Raw genomic sequence first — 19791 nt, 5'->3', positions numbered from 1 at the left:
TTCTCACTTCACCTGTTCCTGGACCGCTGGGCGTCCTCGGGGTGTCACCGGCCCCTCCGGACCCTGCTCCCCTGCCAGCTCCCTCCCGTCTGAAGAGCAGTGAGGGTGGCCATGCAGACGTGTTTGCTGAGCACTGGGCTCCTTAGAAGCAGAGCCAGCATTCCAGGTGGCCCTGCCACTCCTGTCCAGATCTGGCTGGGATTCACCCTGAGGGCAGTGGCCACCTCCCCTCAACCTGCCACTGGAGCAAGGGCCTGGCCAGAGCGCCCATCTATGAGGGGGAGGAGGAGAGTGAGCACACCCACACCACCTCCTCCCATCTGAGCTCGGAGCGTGGGTTGAAAGAGGGAGATTGCAGGGGACAGGGAGCTCCACACGGGGCTCCAGTGTGGAGTTTGCACCGAGGCTTTCTCTCTACTGTTCCACTGACTAACCCGGAATCCCGTGCTCTTCACACGAGTCCACACTGACCTGTGGAGCTGTCTCTCATGGCCACTGCGGAACCACCTGCACCAGATCAGTGGCTGCAGGAGAGGCACAAGCTCATACTCCTATGGGGTGGCAACAGACTTGCAACATCAGGGTACCAGAATGTGTTCCCAAGAGGTTTGGGCTGACAGTTATGGGTGGCGGGGATGGGTGAGCACCATGGCTCCTCTGATCCTAGCATGGAGGACCCTGACCACCATGGGCGTGGCGCCCCTTGGCCCTCCTCCTACCTGTTTCCCCCAAACACACACAGAGCCAGGCTCAGGCCACAGCACCATGGGCTCCTGGGACCTTAAATGTCGTCCAGACCACAGTCCCTTCCAGAGGTTGCCAGAGCGGCCTTGACAGCAGAGTGGGGCCTGGACCTACTTCAGCATACATTTTAGTCCCAGAAAGAAATTAGTCCCAAAAATTCTAAACCAGAGGCTTTCAAATATTCTGTAAGAATAAGAAGAGTTTGTTCAAGCAAAATCTTAAGTGATTGACAAAGAATAGAGGCAGAAAAGATCTGGCTGGAGAAGGGATGGGGCCCAGAAGCCAAGTTATTCAGACACAAACACGCGCGCACATGCACGCACACACTCACACCCTCACCCGTGCACACGCGCAGCAGCCAGGCCCTGGAGCCCTGCTGTAAAACCATCACTTTGGGTGATTTGGCCCTTCCAACCTCAGCCTTCCAGAGCTAAACACCTCTTCCCTCCCCAGGAAACAACTGGGAATTGAGGGGTGACCTCTGATCAGAGGCTACAGGTGTGTGAGCTGAGAGAGAATGATGGAGTCTTCAGCATTTTAAATGTTTCACTGGAGACGGGGCGGGGGGTTGGGGGGGGGACCTCCCAGAGCCAGATGATGATGGCTCATTCCATGCTAATGTGCATGGCGAGTTCCAGAGAAGAGACTAAGGTGAGGGTCGTGTGGTCAGGGCTGGGAGGGGGTGGCCCCTTCGGGGAGCCTGGTGGGCTGACGGAGATGGAGGAAGGAGGGAGATCTGGGGGGCTTTTGAGAAAGCAGTCGGGAGAAGTCATGAGGAGAGAGAAGCAGAGCTGCAGGCTCCTGAGCAGAGACAGAGGCCAGGGAAACAGGAGGGGAGAGGACAGGACAGACAGGGTGGCAGGAGGGGAGGACTCCAAGCTGTGCTGAGCAGGGGACAGTTGGGGGACCAGCTTGGCTGCAGGACTAGAACTCTCCAGGGGCTTCCCAAGGCCCGCCTCGCCCACCCCCCTCTCTGGCCAGGCTGCACCTGCCCCTGTCCCTTTCAGCACCGAAGAGCTGAAAGTCCTCCCACCATCTGCCACAGGCTCCCCACACTTCCTCCCACTCTCCAGTCACCAGCACCTGCCAGCTCCAGCCATCCTGACTCAGGGCCCTGCCGCACAGGATGCACACGTGGCTCGCCAGGAAGGGGCTCCTCGGAGCCCACCCTCCTCTTCATCCCCCCCCAGCCAGAAACACCCTGGCTTCCCGCAGTTTGGAAAGAAGGCTCCAAAAGGCCCCACCTGCTAGCACTTTTACTTCTGGTTCCTGCTCCTCACCTGCTGAACTGGTGGACCCAAGAGCACAGCCCTAGGGGCGTCAGAGCCAGACTCTAATCCTGACCCAGCCTCCATGGAACCTCGAGGGCTCCACCCTCCTCTCCGAGCTCAGCGTGGAGAAGCAGCCTCCGGGCCCTTCCCCGCGTTGGGAAGTCCGGTTGGAGAGGTGGCAAGGTGCTCTCCTGGCTCACAGGCTGTGGGCAGTCCCTGAGGGCTCTGAGATGGCCCCTGGGACCGCAGTTCTGCAGGGCCCTCCCCTCCTGGGACAGGACCATCCTCCTCGGAAGTGGACAGGAAATTTTGCCTGCAGCCACCACTAGAGCCACGTTCCACTCCATCTAACCCACCAAATGTGGCTGAGTCCCAAGTGTGCTCCCATCCAGGCCCGCTCCCTTAGAGGTTCCTGGAGACTGTTCAATTCTGGCCAAGGGAAGGGAGAGGGAGGTCTCAGGCGGGTTCTCTGAGTTCCCAGGGCCGAGGACCGTGTAGTAAAGAACCTTAGGATGCGGCCCTGAACAGCACTGCTAGGCCTGATGTCCCTTCTCCACTCAGTGCCTGGGCCCCTGGACAACCTCATCTTCACGTGGGTCTGATGTGGTACCCATCTCATAGGACTGACTGTGGAGGGAATTCAATCAAATAACCCAGTAAAGCTCTGAATAGATGTTCTACATTCAATGAAAGTTAGCTATTATTAATCCTCTAACAATAAAAATATTATTTTTAATATTATATTCCACCATAAAAAACATTATTTATACTATATCACTAGTTATATAATAATGATTACATAATGACTATACAAGCTGCAACAATTGCTACGCCTCCTTTCTTTCATGCCCCCATGCACTGGACTCCGCCCTGCACCTAACTTGGTGTTGCTGACCACCAGCTGGGAGGAGGCTGGGTAACTAGGGAAGGACCAGGAAATCACTTCACTCGGAGCATCCCCTGCCTCTCTTTAGATGGTTTGAGGGGGCTGCCCTGTAGGTGGGGTGAGCACTTGTCTGAGAATCAAAATCCGGGTTCCTGGCCCTTGATTCAATAGCCAACATGAGACAACGGCAAGAAAATAGGGCCTACAGCCAGAGACACTGGGCCTTGAAGTACACCCGTGTAATTACCACTGTGACTTTGAATCACATCTGGGCCCGCTGTGTGACCTGAATTACACCTGGGCCCACTGTGTGACCTTGAATCACATCTGGGCCCGCTGTGTGACCTGAATTATATCTGAGCCCACTGTGTGAGCTTGAATTACCCCTGGGCCCACTGTGTGACCTTGAATTACACCTGGGCCCACTGTGTGACCTTGCATTACACCTGGGCCCACTGTGTGACCTGAATTACACCTGGGCCCATTGTGTGACCTTGGGCATGTCATTTCACTTCTAGGAGCCTCAGTTCATCTGTAAAATGTGGGTGATAAAAGCTAACTAGCATTGTAGTTACATTCACGGACCTGGCATGCAGTGGGTCTTCCACGACGAGCTCGGTTATTCCTGTCTTGTAAAGCCTGCCTCCTTGAGGCAGTGGCCCCACCTGCTAATTTCTTACCTCACTCCTGTCGGGGTGTTCAGCACAGATCTGCCTAGTCAGTAGTTTATAAGGTAAAAACAGCTTTCCTACAGGTAACGCAGATCTCAGCAGACAAACTAGGGTAGGCAAGCCACAGGTACACAGGCATGTCAAACAGAAAGTTATCACATCAAACAGATTCATTCAGTGCTGATGCACCAAGCATGGCACTGAGCATACAAAATGGAAAAGACAGCTGCGGGCCCTGCCCTCAAGGAGTTTCCCTCTATTTCTTATTTATTTTTGTTTCTTTCTTGGTTTCTTTGGCATGTGACATATGGTAGGTGCTCAAGAAAGGTTTGAAGAAATTAAGGAAGATGAGAAGGAGGAAAGGGGGAAGCGGGGAGGAGGAGAGAAAGAGAAGATGCCCCTGGTGAAGGGAAGTGCCTGGAGGCACAGGCAAAGATCTGGGCCTTCAGTGACAGTACCAGCAGGGCTGGTTAGAGAGGCCTGGGGGAGGGCGGCATTCCAGGAAACGTGGATGGACAGCCAGCAGAGGGCTGCTGCGGAGCACCCAGGGGAAGGGGGCTCAGATCTGGGAGAAGTCCGCAATCCAGGATGGAAGGTCGGGTGCTGTCCTGCAACAGTGGACGGCCATGAGAGTTTCCACCCTTGGAAAGAGGGAAACTTGAGGAAAGTGGTGACTTAGGAAGAAAAATCCAGGGCAACAGCAACACCCGACAGCATTCAGAGGCTGTTGAGACAAGACAGGTGGGGGCGGCGAGGGCCTGGACGTCGGGGTGGAGCAGTAGAATGGAGAGGAAAGGCCAATTTGAGTGATATTAGGGAGGAGGTCTGGGCCAGACTGGGTGACGGTGAGAGATTAAAAATAAACCATGAAAAGGGAGGTCACGCTGACTGCCAGGCTTCACGCCAGGACAACGCCACTGGATGAAATGGGAAACTGAGGCAGAAAACCTGGGATGGATGCTGCAAGGTGTGTTAATTCTACAAGGAGAGCAGGCCCTTAGGGTGCAGCTCCTACCCTGTGCTCAAATCGGAGTTGTCCAGGTGGGCGGGGTGCAGCGTGAGATCCCAGCTCATATTCTTCCGTTTCTCAGAGGACAATGCAGGTCCTGCCTCAGAGCAGGTCTCAATAAATGCACGTTGAATACACACATGTTCTCAAGGAGCTTCCTGTCCACTTAACATAATACCCAGGAGGTTACAGAAAATGATCCCATTCACTTCTCTGGAGGAGGAACGACAAGGAAGAGAAACCAGGGAGGGAGGGAACAGCGAGGAGCAGTCTTTGGGGAGAGCCACCCCAACTGCAGGTTTGCACACTGTGTTCCTGGGGGCTCTCCGGCCTGAAGAGAGGCCTCGAGTTCTGCCCCTCAGGTGGAAAGAAAGTGGCCCCATCCCTCCACCTCCGCTCCATCCCAGCACCTCACCCTTTACCTGTTCTAGAGAGTGACATTCAGCTCACGAGTCTGTCTGAAAAAGCATACCATTGATTTAAAAGAGAAAAGCATTTTTAGTGGCTTGTATTTAATGCACAAAAACTAAAATTAGACTGAAAAAGAAAATAGTCAATTCGAGCTTTAACCATTCCCTCCTAAAAAATAATTTTCAAGGGCCACCCCATGGTGGAGTGGTTAGGTTCGCGCGCTCTGCTTCGGCGGCCCAGGGTTTCACTGGTTGAGGTCCTGGGCGCAGACAGGGCACCATTCATTGCCGGTTCGGATCCTTGGCACCAACATGCCACCATTCCTCAGGCCATGCTGAGGCGGCGTCCCACATCGTACAGCCAGAGACACTCACAACTAGAATATGTACAGCTATGTACTAGGGGGCTTTGGGGAGAAGAAGAAGAAAAGAGAAGATTGGCAACAGTTGCTAGTTCAGGTGCCAATCTTTAAGATAATAATAATAATAATAATTTTCAAATAACGTCCTTTAGGTGGTTTTTGAGACTATCCTGTGTATCCATCTCTCTCGAGAAAGGTTCTTTCCATAGAAAGGCCAAGGGGATCCAAACAGACAAAATATGAGAGCGAAACCTCTCTCTGCACCTGCTCAGAGGGATCCAGAGCCTCTGGCCCCCTCAAGGCCTGCTCCCGCTCTTCCCGCACCTGCAGGCTCCGTTCCTAGGCCCCAGGCCTTATTTGGGGGATCTTGTGCCTGCCTCCACTCTGGGCTCTCAGACACCCTCCAAAGCGAAATAGTGACCACTCGCGTCCACCTCCACCGCCTGCTTCCCCAGAGCTCGGAGCTCTCCTCCAGAGCTGCGTTTCCATGGTGACAGCCCCCGTCTCCCCCAGGGCCCCGCCACACAAGCCACATTCGGGTCACATTCGGGTTTCTCTCCGCTAGTCCAGGACTCACCCTCACCGCCACCCACACCTTCCTCATGATGCTTCCTGTGCCTCAGCTCTCCAGTTATCCTCACCCCACCGAGAGGAAGCAGGTTTGGCATGGGGGAGGAATGGGACAATCGCCCACTGCAGCCCTCCCACTAATGGACGTTTTGGAGGGCTCAGGTGCCATATTGTTTAGGGCCCTCTCATTATAAACCCCTCAGCTCCAGCTGACAACCTGATAATTCTCTCTGATAACACAATCTTTGGCAGCTATTGCGGCTGTCTTGACACTGTCCTTCTCGCAAGAAGGATTTTGAGATAAAAAAAATGAGCTGTGAAATCATCATTAGAGCCAGGAGAAGAGGGCCTAGGAATGGAATGTTCTCTCCCCACCCACCCTGCTCTCCCTGCTTCCCACCCCACCGCCCCCCTCTCCACCTCCTTGCCTCTCTCCTCCTTCCCTTCTCCCTGCTCTCTCGCTCTTCCCCCGTCTCCAGCTCCTCGTGTCTCTGCTCTCCTCACTTCCTTCCTGCCCTCTTGCTCTTTCTCCGGTCTCTCCTCCTCTCCTTCCTCCTCTCTCATCCTTTCTCTCCTTGTTTCTCTTGTTTTGGTGCCAGAAACAGTCTAATTACAACAGCGAACTTGAAGAGACAGAGAGAGAGAAAAAAAAACTCACCACACATAGCTGATTAAAATGTCCTATGAAATCTAATTTGTAAAGCTCAAATCAGAATAAAGAGTGTTACTCCCACAATTCAGGGCCAATTTGATTTTTAATAAGACTCCTTAGAGACACAGCCAAGATTTCATCAGGTTGTAAACTCAGCTACCTTCCCACCTGCCACGAGCTCTCTGTTGTGGACCCCTGTCTTGTCCTCTTGGGGGTTCCACCCCACGCTCTGCCTCCACCCCCAAATCCCCTCAGGTTCCACACACCACTCATGCCCTTCTTACAACCATCTGCTGCCGAGAGCTTGGCTCTATCCATGGTCCAAGCCTGAGGCTTCATGTCCCCAGATGAGCAACAGCCAGGGCCCAGGACCTCTGTGGCCATCCCTGGCTCTTTCAGGTTGGGGAGGAAAGGCCGTGGCAGCAGCCTGCACAGCACGTCCAGTTTTCCTGGGTTGTTTGCCTGTATCTGCAGAGCAGGGGGTGGGAAAGAATGCAAACTCAGAAGTCACAGACCCTAGATCAGACCCCAGCTCCACCACTCATTAGCTGTGTGACCTCTGGCAGGTCACTTTACCTCTCTGATTCTGGTTTCTTTGCTGTAAAATGGGGATATTTCTGCCATGAAATGTAATCAAACATGTTACAGAAGGGAGGGCACGTGAAGCCCTGTTCACACCGCGGGCCGGGAGCTCACTAAGTGTAATATCCCGTTGTCCACTCAACTGTGGCCTCCCGGGGAACACGGATCACATGACCCCGCTCTTCAGCAGTCCCTCCAGGATCAGGCTTACGGGTCCGCACGCAGCATAGCACAGTGGATGAGAACATAGTCTTTAGAGCCAGAAAATCTTGAATTCACAGTCCTAGTCCTGCCCTTCGCCACTCCCTGGACAGTTTAGTTAACCGCTAAGACTCCACATCCTGGGCCCCTGCAAAACAGGGTTGCTGAGGCTCCACGGGGTGTCTGGGGCACTGTGACAGCTAGAGGTAAGGCACACTCAGTGCTGGGTGAGCAGTTAACAAGCACAGCTCCTGCTACTACTCTCACCTCTTTGTGCCTCATCTCCTCATCTGAAAAATGGGGACAAGAATACCCAGGCTGGAATTCAGCAAAGATGCACTGATACATTGTTATGAGGATGAAAATGTTAATGAGCTAATATTTTCAACTCTTGAACCATCCTGGCATACTGTACGCACTGTGCTGTGTTTGTTTAGTGAAACACGACCTGGCGAGCTAGATGGTTCAGCGCAGTCTTGCTTTGAGGTGTGTATGGGGAGGGATGGGGTCACACTGACAATTTTCTCCCAAGTGACAGTGAGGCTGGAGTAGGAAGGGACAGGGAGGACGTGTGGAGACGATTACCTGCTCCCCCAGTCACACCCTCTGCCACGCTCCACCACAGCACGGGCCGCTGAGTTTGACCAGAGGCCCATCAAGGGGGCCTCTAGAACAGCAGTATTTCTTGGATTCTCAGGTTTAACCAAAGCACACCACTCCCCACGCCCACTGCCCTCTGGAAGCACATCCCCCACAGAACACTTCCACCTGGGTCTCTCTCCCGCCTCTGGCCTGTTGTGGAAGTTGTGGCGTTAAGTAGGAGTTACCCAAATGGAAGGGGGTAATATGTCCGAAGTGTGCGGGGTATGGCCGTTTGGGGGCTGGAGGATGGGTGGATCACAGCGTGAGTGTGCACCAGGGACTCATGAGCAGGGGGGCTGGAGTAGGAAGCCAGCTCCCGAAAGCAGGGGATTAAGCTGGGGGCAGTGAGGAAGCCACTGCTGGACCCCAGGCAGGAAGTGAGGCCCTCTGGGGGACCCTGTTCCCTGGGCCAGCCTGGCTCTGCTTCCATAACTTGAGGGGAAGCCCTCCGCGCACTGCTCCCTGCAAGGAACTGACCTCTGTGCTTGTCTCCTTCCTAGGTCAAGTGTACTCCTTCAGCCAGCAGCCCCAGGACCAGGCCGTGGTGTCAGGGCAGCCAGTGACGCTGCTGTGTGCCATCCCGGAATATGATGGCTTCGTTCTGTGGATCAAAGACGGCTTGGCTCTGGGTGTGGGCAGGGACCTCTCAAGTGAGTACCCCCAGATCTCCCCAGAAATGCCTGGCCCCCATCTCTTCCTTACCTACCCATCCACCCTCCTAGGGAACTCCATTTTCATAGGTGTTTGGGGATTAAGCCTCCAGCTTTCACTGCAGATCACATGGGCAAAGTCAGCCTAGGCAAGTCCTGGGTCCAGGATCTATAGGACTTTGAGGACTGCTCCGGCTACCGGTAAAAAATTACAGGGGCCAGCCCAGTGGCGTAGTGGTTAGGTTTGTGCACTCCGCTTCATCGGCCCAGGGTTTGCATGTTCAGATCCCAGGTGCAGACCTACACACTGCTCATCAAGGCATGCTGTCGTGGCGTCCAACATACAAAACAGAGGAAGTTTGGCACAGATGTTAGCTCAGGGACAATCTTCCTCACCAGAAACAAAAAGAATTACAAATAACCCTCAATTCTGGGGGTCAGTCCTAAACCCAACACACTGTTGTCCTGGTCGGTCTATTCTAAAGTCAAACACGATTCATGTAAAGTCAGATTTCCAGAGGTAAACTATTCCTGTTTCTTGGTCCAAAATGTGTTCCCCACTTAAGGTGCAACCTGGTTCTTCTTGGCTCTTATCCATTAAATAGAGCCACGTAGATTGAAAACTCACAGAGAAACTTGATGGATTTTAGGGGTCACCATGTGATGGAAAGAAAAGAAAAGTTTAAATTTCAAACTTTGTTCAGCCCACCCAGGCTGGTATTCAGCACAGATGCGCTGCTAGGCCCCCGTGGCGGGCAGCTGAGCTCCCTGGTGGGTGCCATGCCCCGTCATTTGTTAACTATTGTGAATGTCAGCCCTTAAGCCCATACAGATGTCTTTCCAATCCATCCTCTCCCCCGGGAAAAAAAGGAATGGAATCACCCTCCTGGTCCCCAGCCCCCATCAGCTGTTATTATTCTCCCCTGGGGAGGGTGGGCCTGTGGCTGTCTACTGGGCTTGGCATAAACTGTTAAATGCAGAACAAGGGATCTGGGTGTCCCTGTGATTGGGGAATGGCTGAAGGTGGAGAAAGAGAGAAAAATATGTATTCAACTGAGAAGTAGTTTTGCCTCTCTCATGGTTTACAGCTGCAGGAAAATAAAAATCGAAGCACACTCAGGAACATGATGGTTGGGAAATTAATATTTTAAAATGTGAGTTATGTCTTGCCAGAAATGTGTATTGAAACGTTATAGCAATGGTCAATAGCATCGCAGGGTTTGAGTGCTCCAGTCCCGCTGAGTGTGGATAAAATACACAATAATGTCCCCAAAATATACTGCACTGCCATAAAAGTTAAGTATGATAGGAACCAGCCAATTTCAAGGCCTCTGAACTCCCTTACCCTGGAGAAACTGAGGGAACGCTACCACCTTCCCAAACTAGGATCGCTCACGCTCTGCACGCCCTGAGCTTGGCCCAGCACTGTTGCTGGTTAAGGAGGCTCTCTGGGTCCCTGGCCAGTGGTTTTCAGCCTTCAGTCAGGGACTGGGGTCCTGTTGGGTCTGTGGCCAAGAGAAGGCCCCAGATCCCCATGGATGGTTCACAGAATGGCCATCACCATGTTGAAAATTGACCCTCTGGCATCCATTTCCACGAGTGGCTTTCTGGGATCCAGGACTGGGTCCTGCTAAGTGCTGAAGGACAGTGGGATCTGAGGAACTCAAGTCTGCTTCCTCTACATTTATGGGAGGAAGGCTGGCCCTCTCCCTGCAAAGCCAATAAACAAACTCCTCGTAAAGTACTTGCTCTGTATTTGGTCACCTGTCCCAAAAATAGCATCATGACAATAACAACAGATACTTACACGCTTATAAGTACTGTTTGCTTGCTTGGTAAGGAAGGGAGAGTAATAGATCTCAATTCAATTCAGCAAGTATTTGCAGAGCACTGAATACTGCACAAGTTTTCTCACGGGGAAACTGAGGCCCAGCGTTGTGGGACTTCAGCCCGCTGCAGCTCTGTCCTCTTCTATTTTAACCATGAGGCCGCATTCAGGCGGCCAGGAATGGTGCCCTAACTGAAGACCTACCTGTCTTTCTGGTCACCAAGGCTGGGAAGAACATCAAAGGAAATGATTTATAAAGACACTCCCTCATATTGCTAGAATGTTTTCCTTCTAAGAAGCTCAAGTACTTCTCAGACATTGTCTCGTAAATCTACAGTGATCCAGAGGGAGAAAAAGAAGGATTTTCTCCTTTATTTGACAGGTAAACAAAGTCACAGTTGAGAAAGAAACAGATTCAAACATATACCCAATCCCAACGCTTGGGACCCTGGCTCCTAATCCCCAACAAGCCCAGGACCCTGTCTGCTCTCACTTCTAAAGACGGGGACCTCTCTGTCTACTCTGCCTCCTTGTCATTTTAATTTAAACTAGCATGTATGGACTGCTTAATATGTGCCAGGTACTTTACACGGACTATCCTATCTACTCTTCACCATGACTCCAGGAGGTACGGGTACTGCCCCCATTTTACTGATGATGAAATGGAAGCACAAAGCAGTTAAAGTAGCTCACCCGAGACAACAGAGCCAGGAAGTGATAGAGCTGGCATTTGAACCCAGGCAATTTGACTGTGGAACCCAGCTTCCCAATAATTTTGCCTCCCCTGGGAGTAGCAAGAGAGAGTAATGATGCTGTGGAAGGAGCTAGAACTTCCTCAGAATCTATGCTTCTGGGCCTGTGTTTTCCAAAGATGCTGCCAGTCCTTGGGATAGCATCACAGCTCGCCGCCTAATTAGGCAAATACAAACAAACCCATCACTGATGTTTTCAGCAGCTCATGAGAGCGGAATCCTGCTGCTGATAGCTTGCAAGACAACAAAAACACAAGCTCCAGCCAAGATGCCTGCAGGAGATCAGGGACTAATCAAAGGACAGCGGGATCCAGAGGTTGGGCCGGAGGGGATGGGGGTGGTGAGCCAGCTGCACTGAGGGTAGCAGCAGGGAGAGGACTGGACCAGAACCCATGGCCAGCCCCTCGCCCTGGCCCTGGGGGGAACCAGCTTAACTGACCTGGTCTCCTTCCCAAAGCCCAGCAGAGGGCGGGAAGGGCAGGCAGGAGGGGAGGCGGTGATTGCCTGTGAGCACCTCTGGCCAGGCCTGAATAGCTGTGGAGGGCAGGGTCATTTGACTGCATGATGGGGACAATGCTCGCCATGAAGACACTAGCCTGAAAGGCTCAGCCGCACAGGACACACCCAGAAAGCATACTGAGAAGCCTCGTGGAGGGTCATAGCCACCTCCATTGACCAGAAATGGGTGCCAGTAGCCCCTATGCAGCAACCCCACCACCCCAGGAAGCCCGGCCCCAGCTCCAAAAGACCCTTAGCTTATGGAGGTGGGAAGGGCCTTAGAGCTGCAATATTTCTTCCAGGGTAGAAATCTCCTCTGCAGTATCCCTGACAGGTGATCATCAGCCTCTGTTTGAGTACAGCCAGTGACGGGGACCTCATTACCACTTCTGGCAGCCCAGATCCTTGTCAAGCACCTCAAACTGTTAAGAATATTCTAAGTTAATTCCCCATGTTAATTCTGCCTGTTGGTGCTAATGCTGTCCTGGGGGGCTACATGAACACGTCTAACCCACACTAAGACACTTCGAAATAGTTGAAGAGAGCTTTTGCAGGTCTCTGTCTGCCTCTGTTTCTGTCTCTCACTTGCTTAAGCCCTCGTCTTTCTGTCAAAGGGCACATGTGCCATCCCCTTGTTCTACGGCACATTTCTGAGGACTCACACTGTCTTGGTGGAGGTCGTTCAGCAAGAGGAGCAGTTTGGGCTGCGGGGAGGTGGGTGGGCCACTGAGGAGAGAAGGGGACCAGGACAGGGAGGAGGTGCCCTGTGAGGACTGGTGGGGGAGGGCAGAGCTCAGGGGAGGGGGTGGGTGGAGCACAGATCCTGCTGAGGGACACTGAGGAGGTTTAGGGCCCCAGACCCAGGAGGGGGAGGACCACCCCAGCCTGACAGGCCGACTTCCGCCGGCGTTTATGCTCCACCCAGCAGAGCAACAGGAAGGCCAAAGAATGATGGTCCTTCTCAGGCTTTATGTATCTATTATCCATCACCAGTGGCACAGGAGCCCCCCATTCCTCAGGGTCCTGAGTGCCTCAGAAGTGCTTACTCAGGCCCTGGGGGTGTGGAGGGCTGGGATGGGCAATAGGAACGACTAGAAAAGGGCCGCTTATGGTTCACAGTGGCCGGAGGTACCTGGGCGCTGGTGGCTGGGCCAAGATTTCTACTTCCTGTCCATGCTGAAACAAAACTTTTCCCCAAAAGTCACTCTTGATCCTTTTCCAAATGTTTCCCTGCTTTCTCCCTCTCTCTCCCTCTTACTCATCTTCTCTCTGTTTGCGAGGCTCGGCTGGGGTTGCTCCGTCTCTGCGTGTCTCCTCATCAAAATGTGTGCCTACCTGGTACACCAGCGCCCTGCACACCACTTTCCAGAGGAATTGCCCCGCGGTGTCTGCCCACACTCAGCATGTCCCTCTCTGCTCTCTCTTTCCCTCTCTAACAACAGCTCCCCCAACCTTCCTAAACTGAAAACCCACAGTACTCTTAGACACACACACCCTGCCCCGACCCCCTGAGGCGAAACTCCCATTTTCATGCCCCTTACACGGAGCCCAGGGCCCTGGCAGCTGCCTTCTCTGCCTGCCTCTAAGAGCAGCCCCTGCTCAGGGTACCCCTGCTGTGCCCCTTTGTCGTGAATGTCTCTCCACCCCTGCCCCAGCCCCCTCGATGTGCCTGCTGTCTCCGCAGGTTACCCACAGTACCTGGTGGTAGGGAACCACCTGTCGGGGGAACATCACCTGAAGATCCTGCGGGCAGAGCTGCAAGATGACGCCGTGTACGAGTGCCAGGCCATCCAGGCTGCCATCCGGTCCCGCCCCGCTCGCCTCACCGTCCTGGGTAAGACCGTCCACACACATGGGGCCGAGGATGCTATGGCAAGCACCAGGGGCTCAGCCCCAGAAGGGCTCCTTCCAGCCAGACTGGAGGGGCCCCCTGCTGGGCACAGCCCCCAGGCCTTGTCCACAGGAATCCAGCCACTGCTGCCCTGTGGCATCAGTTCCCCCTTCCCCACCGAAAGGGGGAAAGTGGAAGTTCCTGCCCTGGAAATCGGAAGGCCAATGCCAACTGACCTATGAGCCTGTCCAATCCCTGTGTCCCAGTGTGTTTGACTCCAGCTTAGGGAGCTGACTAGGGCTCTTGGATGCTTATATATCCAGTCAGGAGCACGTTCTGCACACGTGATGGATGTCAGGCCTTGTGCTAGGGGACGGAGATAGAGAAGAAGGTGACACATCCTTGAGTTGCTTCTTTCTGAGCTGACCTCCCTCTGAGTGCTAACACGGCCCCTTCTGGCCACCTCCCCCATCAGAATCAGCCTGGAGCCTGACTCCCCCAGATTCAGCATCCTTAGGGCCCCCACTGATAGCGTTCCTTCCCACTCTACACACTGCCCCTGGGGATTCTGGCTCTCAGGGGGAGAACAGACCTGCCTAAGCTTCTCTAGGAAAATTCATTTCAGGCCCTTATTCCAAACCAGACCTTTTCCCCTTGGTCTTCCTTCGTCTCTGCCACGGGAGCCCAGTGTGGCTGGGACATCTGCCTGAAGAGGTCCCGGCTCCCTTACGCGGGCAGACCTGCCTGAAGACCTGGCAATGGGTTTCCCCACCTCCTTCTAATTCCGAGTTCAGCCCCTGTCCTCCAGCCAGATGTTTAAGGAGCAAGGCCTGCTGGGGGCCCAGCCTCGCTGGGGGTGATAAGTTCACATTTGCACAGCACTCACGGCAACTCTCAAAGCGCTTTCGCTTACGCACCTCAGCTTCCTGACAGGTCTGTGAGACAGGGATTGTTGCCCCAGTTGAGAAACTGAGGCTCGGAGAAGCAAAGGGCCCCGCCCGCGGTCTCCCGGCTCCGGTCCTCGCTCCTCCTCCGCGCCTCCTTCCGGAGTCTCTGCTGCGCGTGTGGGACGGAGCCCGGCAGCCAGGAGAGGTTCCGCCTCGCGCCTCCAGGCAGCTGTTGTGAAGGTTTGACGGCAGGGTCAGCAACTGGGGTGCTGCCTCCTCGCCTGGTGGATAAGGCGCACGGCGGCCCAGAGGGGAAACGTTTAAGACAGCGCCGGATTATCTTCGGATCTACGGGGCCAACAGGCGGGGCAGACAGTCCCCGCAGGCAGGCGGCAGCAGACAGGGCCTCAGGACCACCTCCCAAGCTCGGGGCGTGGCTTCCTGAGAGGGAGAGGAGGAACTCAGGACCAACCTCAGACTCCTTCATCCTTTGTCTCCTCTTCCCTGCGATGAAAGGGATGAGAAAATAAACCGCATCCGGCAGGGTCAATAAACTGGGGTTACCTGGCCCGTACATGGGCCTTCAGAAAAGTTATCAGGGATGTTAGGGGAGCTGCAGCCGTCTTCATCTTGCCTGGGATGGCGGCTACAGCGGGAAGGGGTCCACAGTTTGGTGTGGGGGCTGACGGAGGAGAGAAGGAGAATTTAGTGCCTAATATATTTTCTGATTTTCGAGGATTGCAAAATGCCAGAAGAGATTTGCTAAGTGAAGTTGTAGGATCTTCACCTTCAGAGGTTATTCAGCCCCATCCTCAGAAGAATCTGCCTCTGCTCCCCTGTGCCCCTCTAGAGGGTACCAAAGAATGTTAAAATGTGAAGAACCCAAGCATTGTCCCCTCCTGACTCCATGCACGGCCTAAAACAGACGGAGACACATCTCATCTTTAAGTTCTTGTCCTTGTCTCAGAGCTTCACGCGGTCCTACCCAACCACTTACAGCCGCCTGTCCTCCCTATCTCGGTTAGATAACGAAGTCCAAATTATCCCAGACATTTTACAGATAAGGACATTGAGACTTAGAGAGGCAAAGGCACTCACAGGAGGTCACACAGTTTAATTAACACTCACGTTGGACCCCAGGTTTTCCAACTCCAAACCAATGCTCACTGCCCAGTCTGCGCATGTCTGAATGCCAGCTGTATTTCCTCTGTCTGGTTGGTTAAGAGCCAGGTTTCTGAGAGCAAGCCCTCGGGATCTGAGCTGAACAGACTCAATGTTGTCTCCGATCACATCTAAAAGGCATTCTCTCCCCCTTTTCCCTCTCCAGCGGCATGGCCTGCCACTGCCTGCTGGGCACAGAGCTGGTTTGTGTGGGGGAAGTGTTTTACAAGTCTGGAGACCAGCTGAAGAGGGGGAAGGCGGAGTTTCCAGGGGACCCCAGCAGGGTGGCCTGCTCCCAAGAGCCGGAGCCAGAGCCTGAGCAGGCATCCGTCCACCAGTCCTTCCTGCAGACTCCACAACCACCATTCCTCTAAGCCACTGAGCCCCGCAAGAAAGAGCTTCCCCAGGCTCTACCTCCCGCCCTCCCCGACGCCTCAAGGCCACTTAGGTCCCCACCCTCGGCTGGTCCCGCAGGGCTCTGCCGGAGTACCCAGCCTGGCGGAGTTCTCTGCGGTGTACGGTCCCACTTACTGCCCTGGAGGGAGGCCCTGCGTGGAGAAGCTGACCAGCCTCCTGGAAAGGGAGCCCTGGTCTGTTCGCAGTGGTGGATGAACAGAGCGTCTGTTCCAACAGAGGGGAGAGGGGCTTTTCTAGCCTGGAAGCCGGCTTCCCAACCAAGACCCCATCTGCTTTGCTGTGACATCTCAGCCCGGGAAAATGTCCCAGCCGGTTCCCCGAGGGGGGCTGCCTTCCCTGTGTTCCAGGAATGAGCGAGCTTCCTAATTTAGTCTGTATTTGCCTGAGATAGATTTTTAATTAAATAAAGTAAGATCCTGATTGGAACCTGCAGAAGACGTGAGAGCAGAATCAGATAGGATTCCGGCAAAATTGCAAAGCAAACACTTTGGCTGGAGCAGAGGGAGACCCCTAGGGGTCTTCCATCAAAGCGCCAAGTGGGGAGGGCAAATGCGAGAGTTTATATAGCCAACAGATGTGCATTGTTAAAATATGCAGCTGCCGGCAGCCTGCTTGGAGAAGTCAGGGGGCCAGCTCAGAGAGCCTGCCGTGCTCAAGGGAGGGCAAGGGGACCTAGGCCCGACAGCCAAGCCTGGAGTCACAGACACATTAATTAGCCTTGTGTTTCCAGCTCTCAGATGCAATCAGGCATGGAGTAACTTTGAGCGGAGCATTTGCTACCCTCGGAGGCAGAGGGAGGGAGCTACAGGACAAGGAGGGGAGGAGAGGGAAGGGGTGGAATTTGTGAAGCTGAGTGGCAAAGACTGGAGAGCCCCAGTCTCGGTGAACTGTCAGGCTGCCCTCCCTCTGTGACCCAGCCAGCTGCCGAGGACCAGGCCTTGACTCAGGCCAGGTGGAGACAGGTTTCTTTCCACCCCCAGAACATCTCAGGAATCATGGTATCATGGACAGAGCAGCAGACTTGGAGGCAATAGTCATGGTCGTGCCTTTGACCAGCTGTGTGACCTTGGCCATGTTACTCAACCTCTCTGGGTCTCAGTTTCCTCATCTGTAAAACAAAGGTGGTAATAAATAAAATTATCTCTAAAGAAGTATCCAGCTCCCAGAAAGCCATGACTTCCACAATAAGGAGTCCAACTTGCTGCACCAACTATTTTAGGAAAATAGCCAGCTCATCCCCCACTGGAACCAGAATTCATGTGGTGACTGGGGCATAGAAGGTAATGGTAGGGTCTTTTAGATAGCATCCCACTGTGAGGCTGGAGATGGGACCTCTCAAAGTCCCGCCCAGCCCTGGGATTCTGGACTTGGCTTTATGCCTTAACCCCAGAGTATCCAGCTTCCAAGCATCCTGAGCATCTCTGCCGGGACTCAGCTTAGCTGGAGGTGATAGGACCCCGGGCATGTGTGCAGGGCTGTGGTGTGGAAGGAAGGGCCCTGGCTGGGAAGTACAACACCTGCCAGCAGCCCACTTGCTGCATGAACTTGGGCAAGGTCTTAGAGCTCCCACTGGGCCTCTGCTTCCCTTCTCTAGAACCAGCACTTAGTACGGGGTGGTTCTCAGTAATATTGGGGGGGTTTTTGAATGAATGAATGAGTGAATGAATGAATGAAGTTTCTGGTTCGTCATCTATAAAATGGGCATAATTGGGGCTGGCCCTGTGGCCAAGTGGTTAAGTTCGCACGCTCCGCTGCAGCAGCCCAGGGCTTCGCTGGTTCGGATCCTGGGCGTGGACATGGCACCACTCGTCAGGCCATGCTGAGGCAGCGTCCCACATGCCACAACTAGAAAGACCCATAACTAGAGTATACAACTATGTGCTGGGGGTATTTGGGGAGAAAAAGCAGAAAGGGAAAAAAAGAAGATTGGCAATGGTTGTTAGCTCAAGTGCCAATATTTTTAAAAAAAACATAGGCATAATAAAAATACCAACCTCCTAGAATTGTTGTGAGCATCAAACTAACACACACACACACTGAAACGCCACACACTTGCAGGTCATACACACACGCACACATGCAGACTGCTCTCCTCCCCCAGGCAGGAGCCCCAGGGTTGGAAACTCTCTACAGTGTTCCAGGGCCACAGTATAGGTGATATTGCATTTGATCTCGCTACCTGCCTGAAAACTTGGGAAGCAAGAACTTCTGGGACCCAGAGCAGGGAGGAAATGGGTGCCCAGGATTTGATCAACAGATATTTACTGAGGACGTGTTACATGCCGAGCACTCATCTAGGCACTTGATATTCATCAGGAAATGAAAGAGAATAACCACCCCCAACCTGATGGAGCTTGTGTTCCAGCCGAGAGCGAGCCAGTCAATAAATAATAGAGATTAAACAAGTACACCGTGTAGTCGTGTAGGATGTCAGATGGTAATAAATGCCATGAAGATGAGAAAGTGGAGCAGGGTAAGGGGGATTGGAAGCGGGCAGGAGGAGGGTGGATGTCAGGTTAATTATTAAAAAGGGTGTTTTCCCGGTCTTCCTCCCCGTTTCCCTCTTCTTCCTGGCCCGTTCTAACATTAACTCAGCTGTCTTGTGGCTCCCATTTGAAACAAAGCTTCCTAAATCAATGTGAATTATTTAATGATGGAGACTAAGTCAAGTCAAAGAGAGGCCGTCTCTAAGATGATGTCAAGGCCCAAATACTGAGAGGGGCTACAGGTAAGGTCCCAGTGTGTCCTTAACTTGTGCGTTTTCCCAAACCACGAGCTCCCTCTGCAACACCTCCACCAGGGGAGCTGCAGGGCAGAGGTCCCCTGTCCACAGCGGCGGCAGCACCCCCCAATCCCCAATCCCCTAATCTTCTGGGTGGGTGGGTCCAGAGAGAGACAGGGAATAACTCAGGTCCTATAACAAGGGAAGGCAGAGCTGACACAGAGCCCGGGAGCACCGGCGTCCAAGACTGTTCTTCCAGACACTGGTGGCAAGAACGCCACCCACAGTTGCCCTATCAGTAGATGGTCTGAGCGGATCTTCAGGGCTGAGAAAGCCCCTCCATAGAACAAAGCCCAAGCCCCCTCTGTGGCATGAAGGCCTTCTGAGGCCTGCCCTCTGCTTTCTCTCCAGCCCTGGGTCCACGACCCCCCTGGCTCCAGAGACAACAACCAGTTTGCAGTGCCTCCGCTCATGGCTGTTTCTGCCTGGAATGCCCTGCCCACCTTTCTTCCCTTGGCTAACTCTTCCTCACCTGTCAGGATTCACCTTAGACATCACCTCCTCCAGGAAGCCTTCCCTGAGCCCCTCAGGGTCTGACTGTCCGTCTCTGTGCTCCCTTAGCCTCGACCACAGCACTCGACACATTAGATTGAAAGTAACTGTTTACGAGTCTGTCTCCGCGCCCGGGTCTCTCGGGGCATCTTGCGGCTCTCATGCCCAGCGCAGCCTGTGAGCACACACTCGGCACTCAGTGAATATGCAGCATATGACTTATTATCAGGGTCTGGGGGCAAACTAGGGGGCGTCTACACAGAACCTCACCACAGAGAACAGTACCTGGCAGATCGTATGCCCCAGATCCCTGTGAGTTGTGTTGAGTTGTGTTCTATCATGTTGTGTTGTACTTAGAGCGGCAACGTGGCTTCCCAGTTAAGAGCTCAGACTCTGAAGGCCAGCCTGCATAGCCCTGAAAGCTAGCTGTGTCACTTCACAGCGCTGCGACCCTGGACAAGTTATTCACCACTCTGTGCCTTGGTTCCCTCGT

General features: G+C 53.7%; 1 protein-coding gene across 2 annotated transcripts in view; it reads left to right on the top strand.

The window, feature by feature from the left end:
- KIRREL3 (kirre like nephrin family adhesion molecule 3) overlaps window positions 1-19791 on the top strand; it is a 535215-nt gene that overhangs the window by 430451 nt on the left and 84973 nt on the right. For both annotated transcript variants that reach the window (XM_023645119.2, XM_023645117.2), the window contains exons 4-5: window positions 8501-8650; window positions 13413-13562. In XM_023645119.2, the coding sequence (XP_023500887.1) occupies window positions 8501-8650; window positions 13413-13562 (300 nt within the window). The remainder of the gene's footprint in view (window positions 1-8500; window positions 8651-13412; window positions 13563-19791) is intronic.

Source organism: Equus caballus, chromosome 7 (genome assembly GCF_041296265.1).
Source record: "Equus caballus isolate H_3958 breed thoroughbred chromosome 7, TB-T2T, whole genome shotgun sequence".
Lineage (NCBI taxonomy): Eukaryota > Metazoa > Chordata > Mammalia > Perissodactyla > Equidae > Equus > Equus caballus.
The sequence above is the reverse complement of the archived record's forward strand: the minus strand, read 5'-3'. Positions and strand labels throughout refer to the sequence as shown.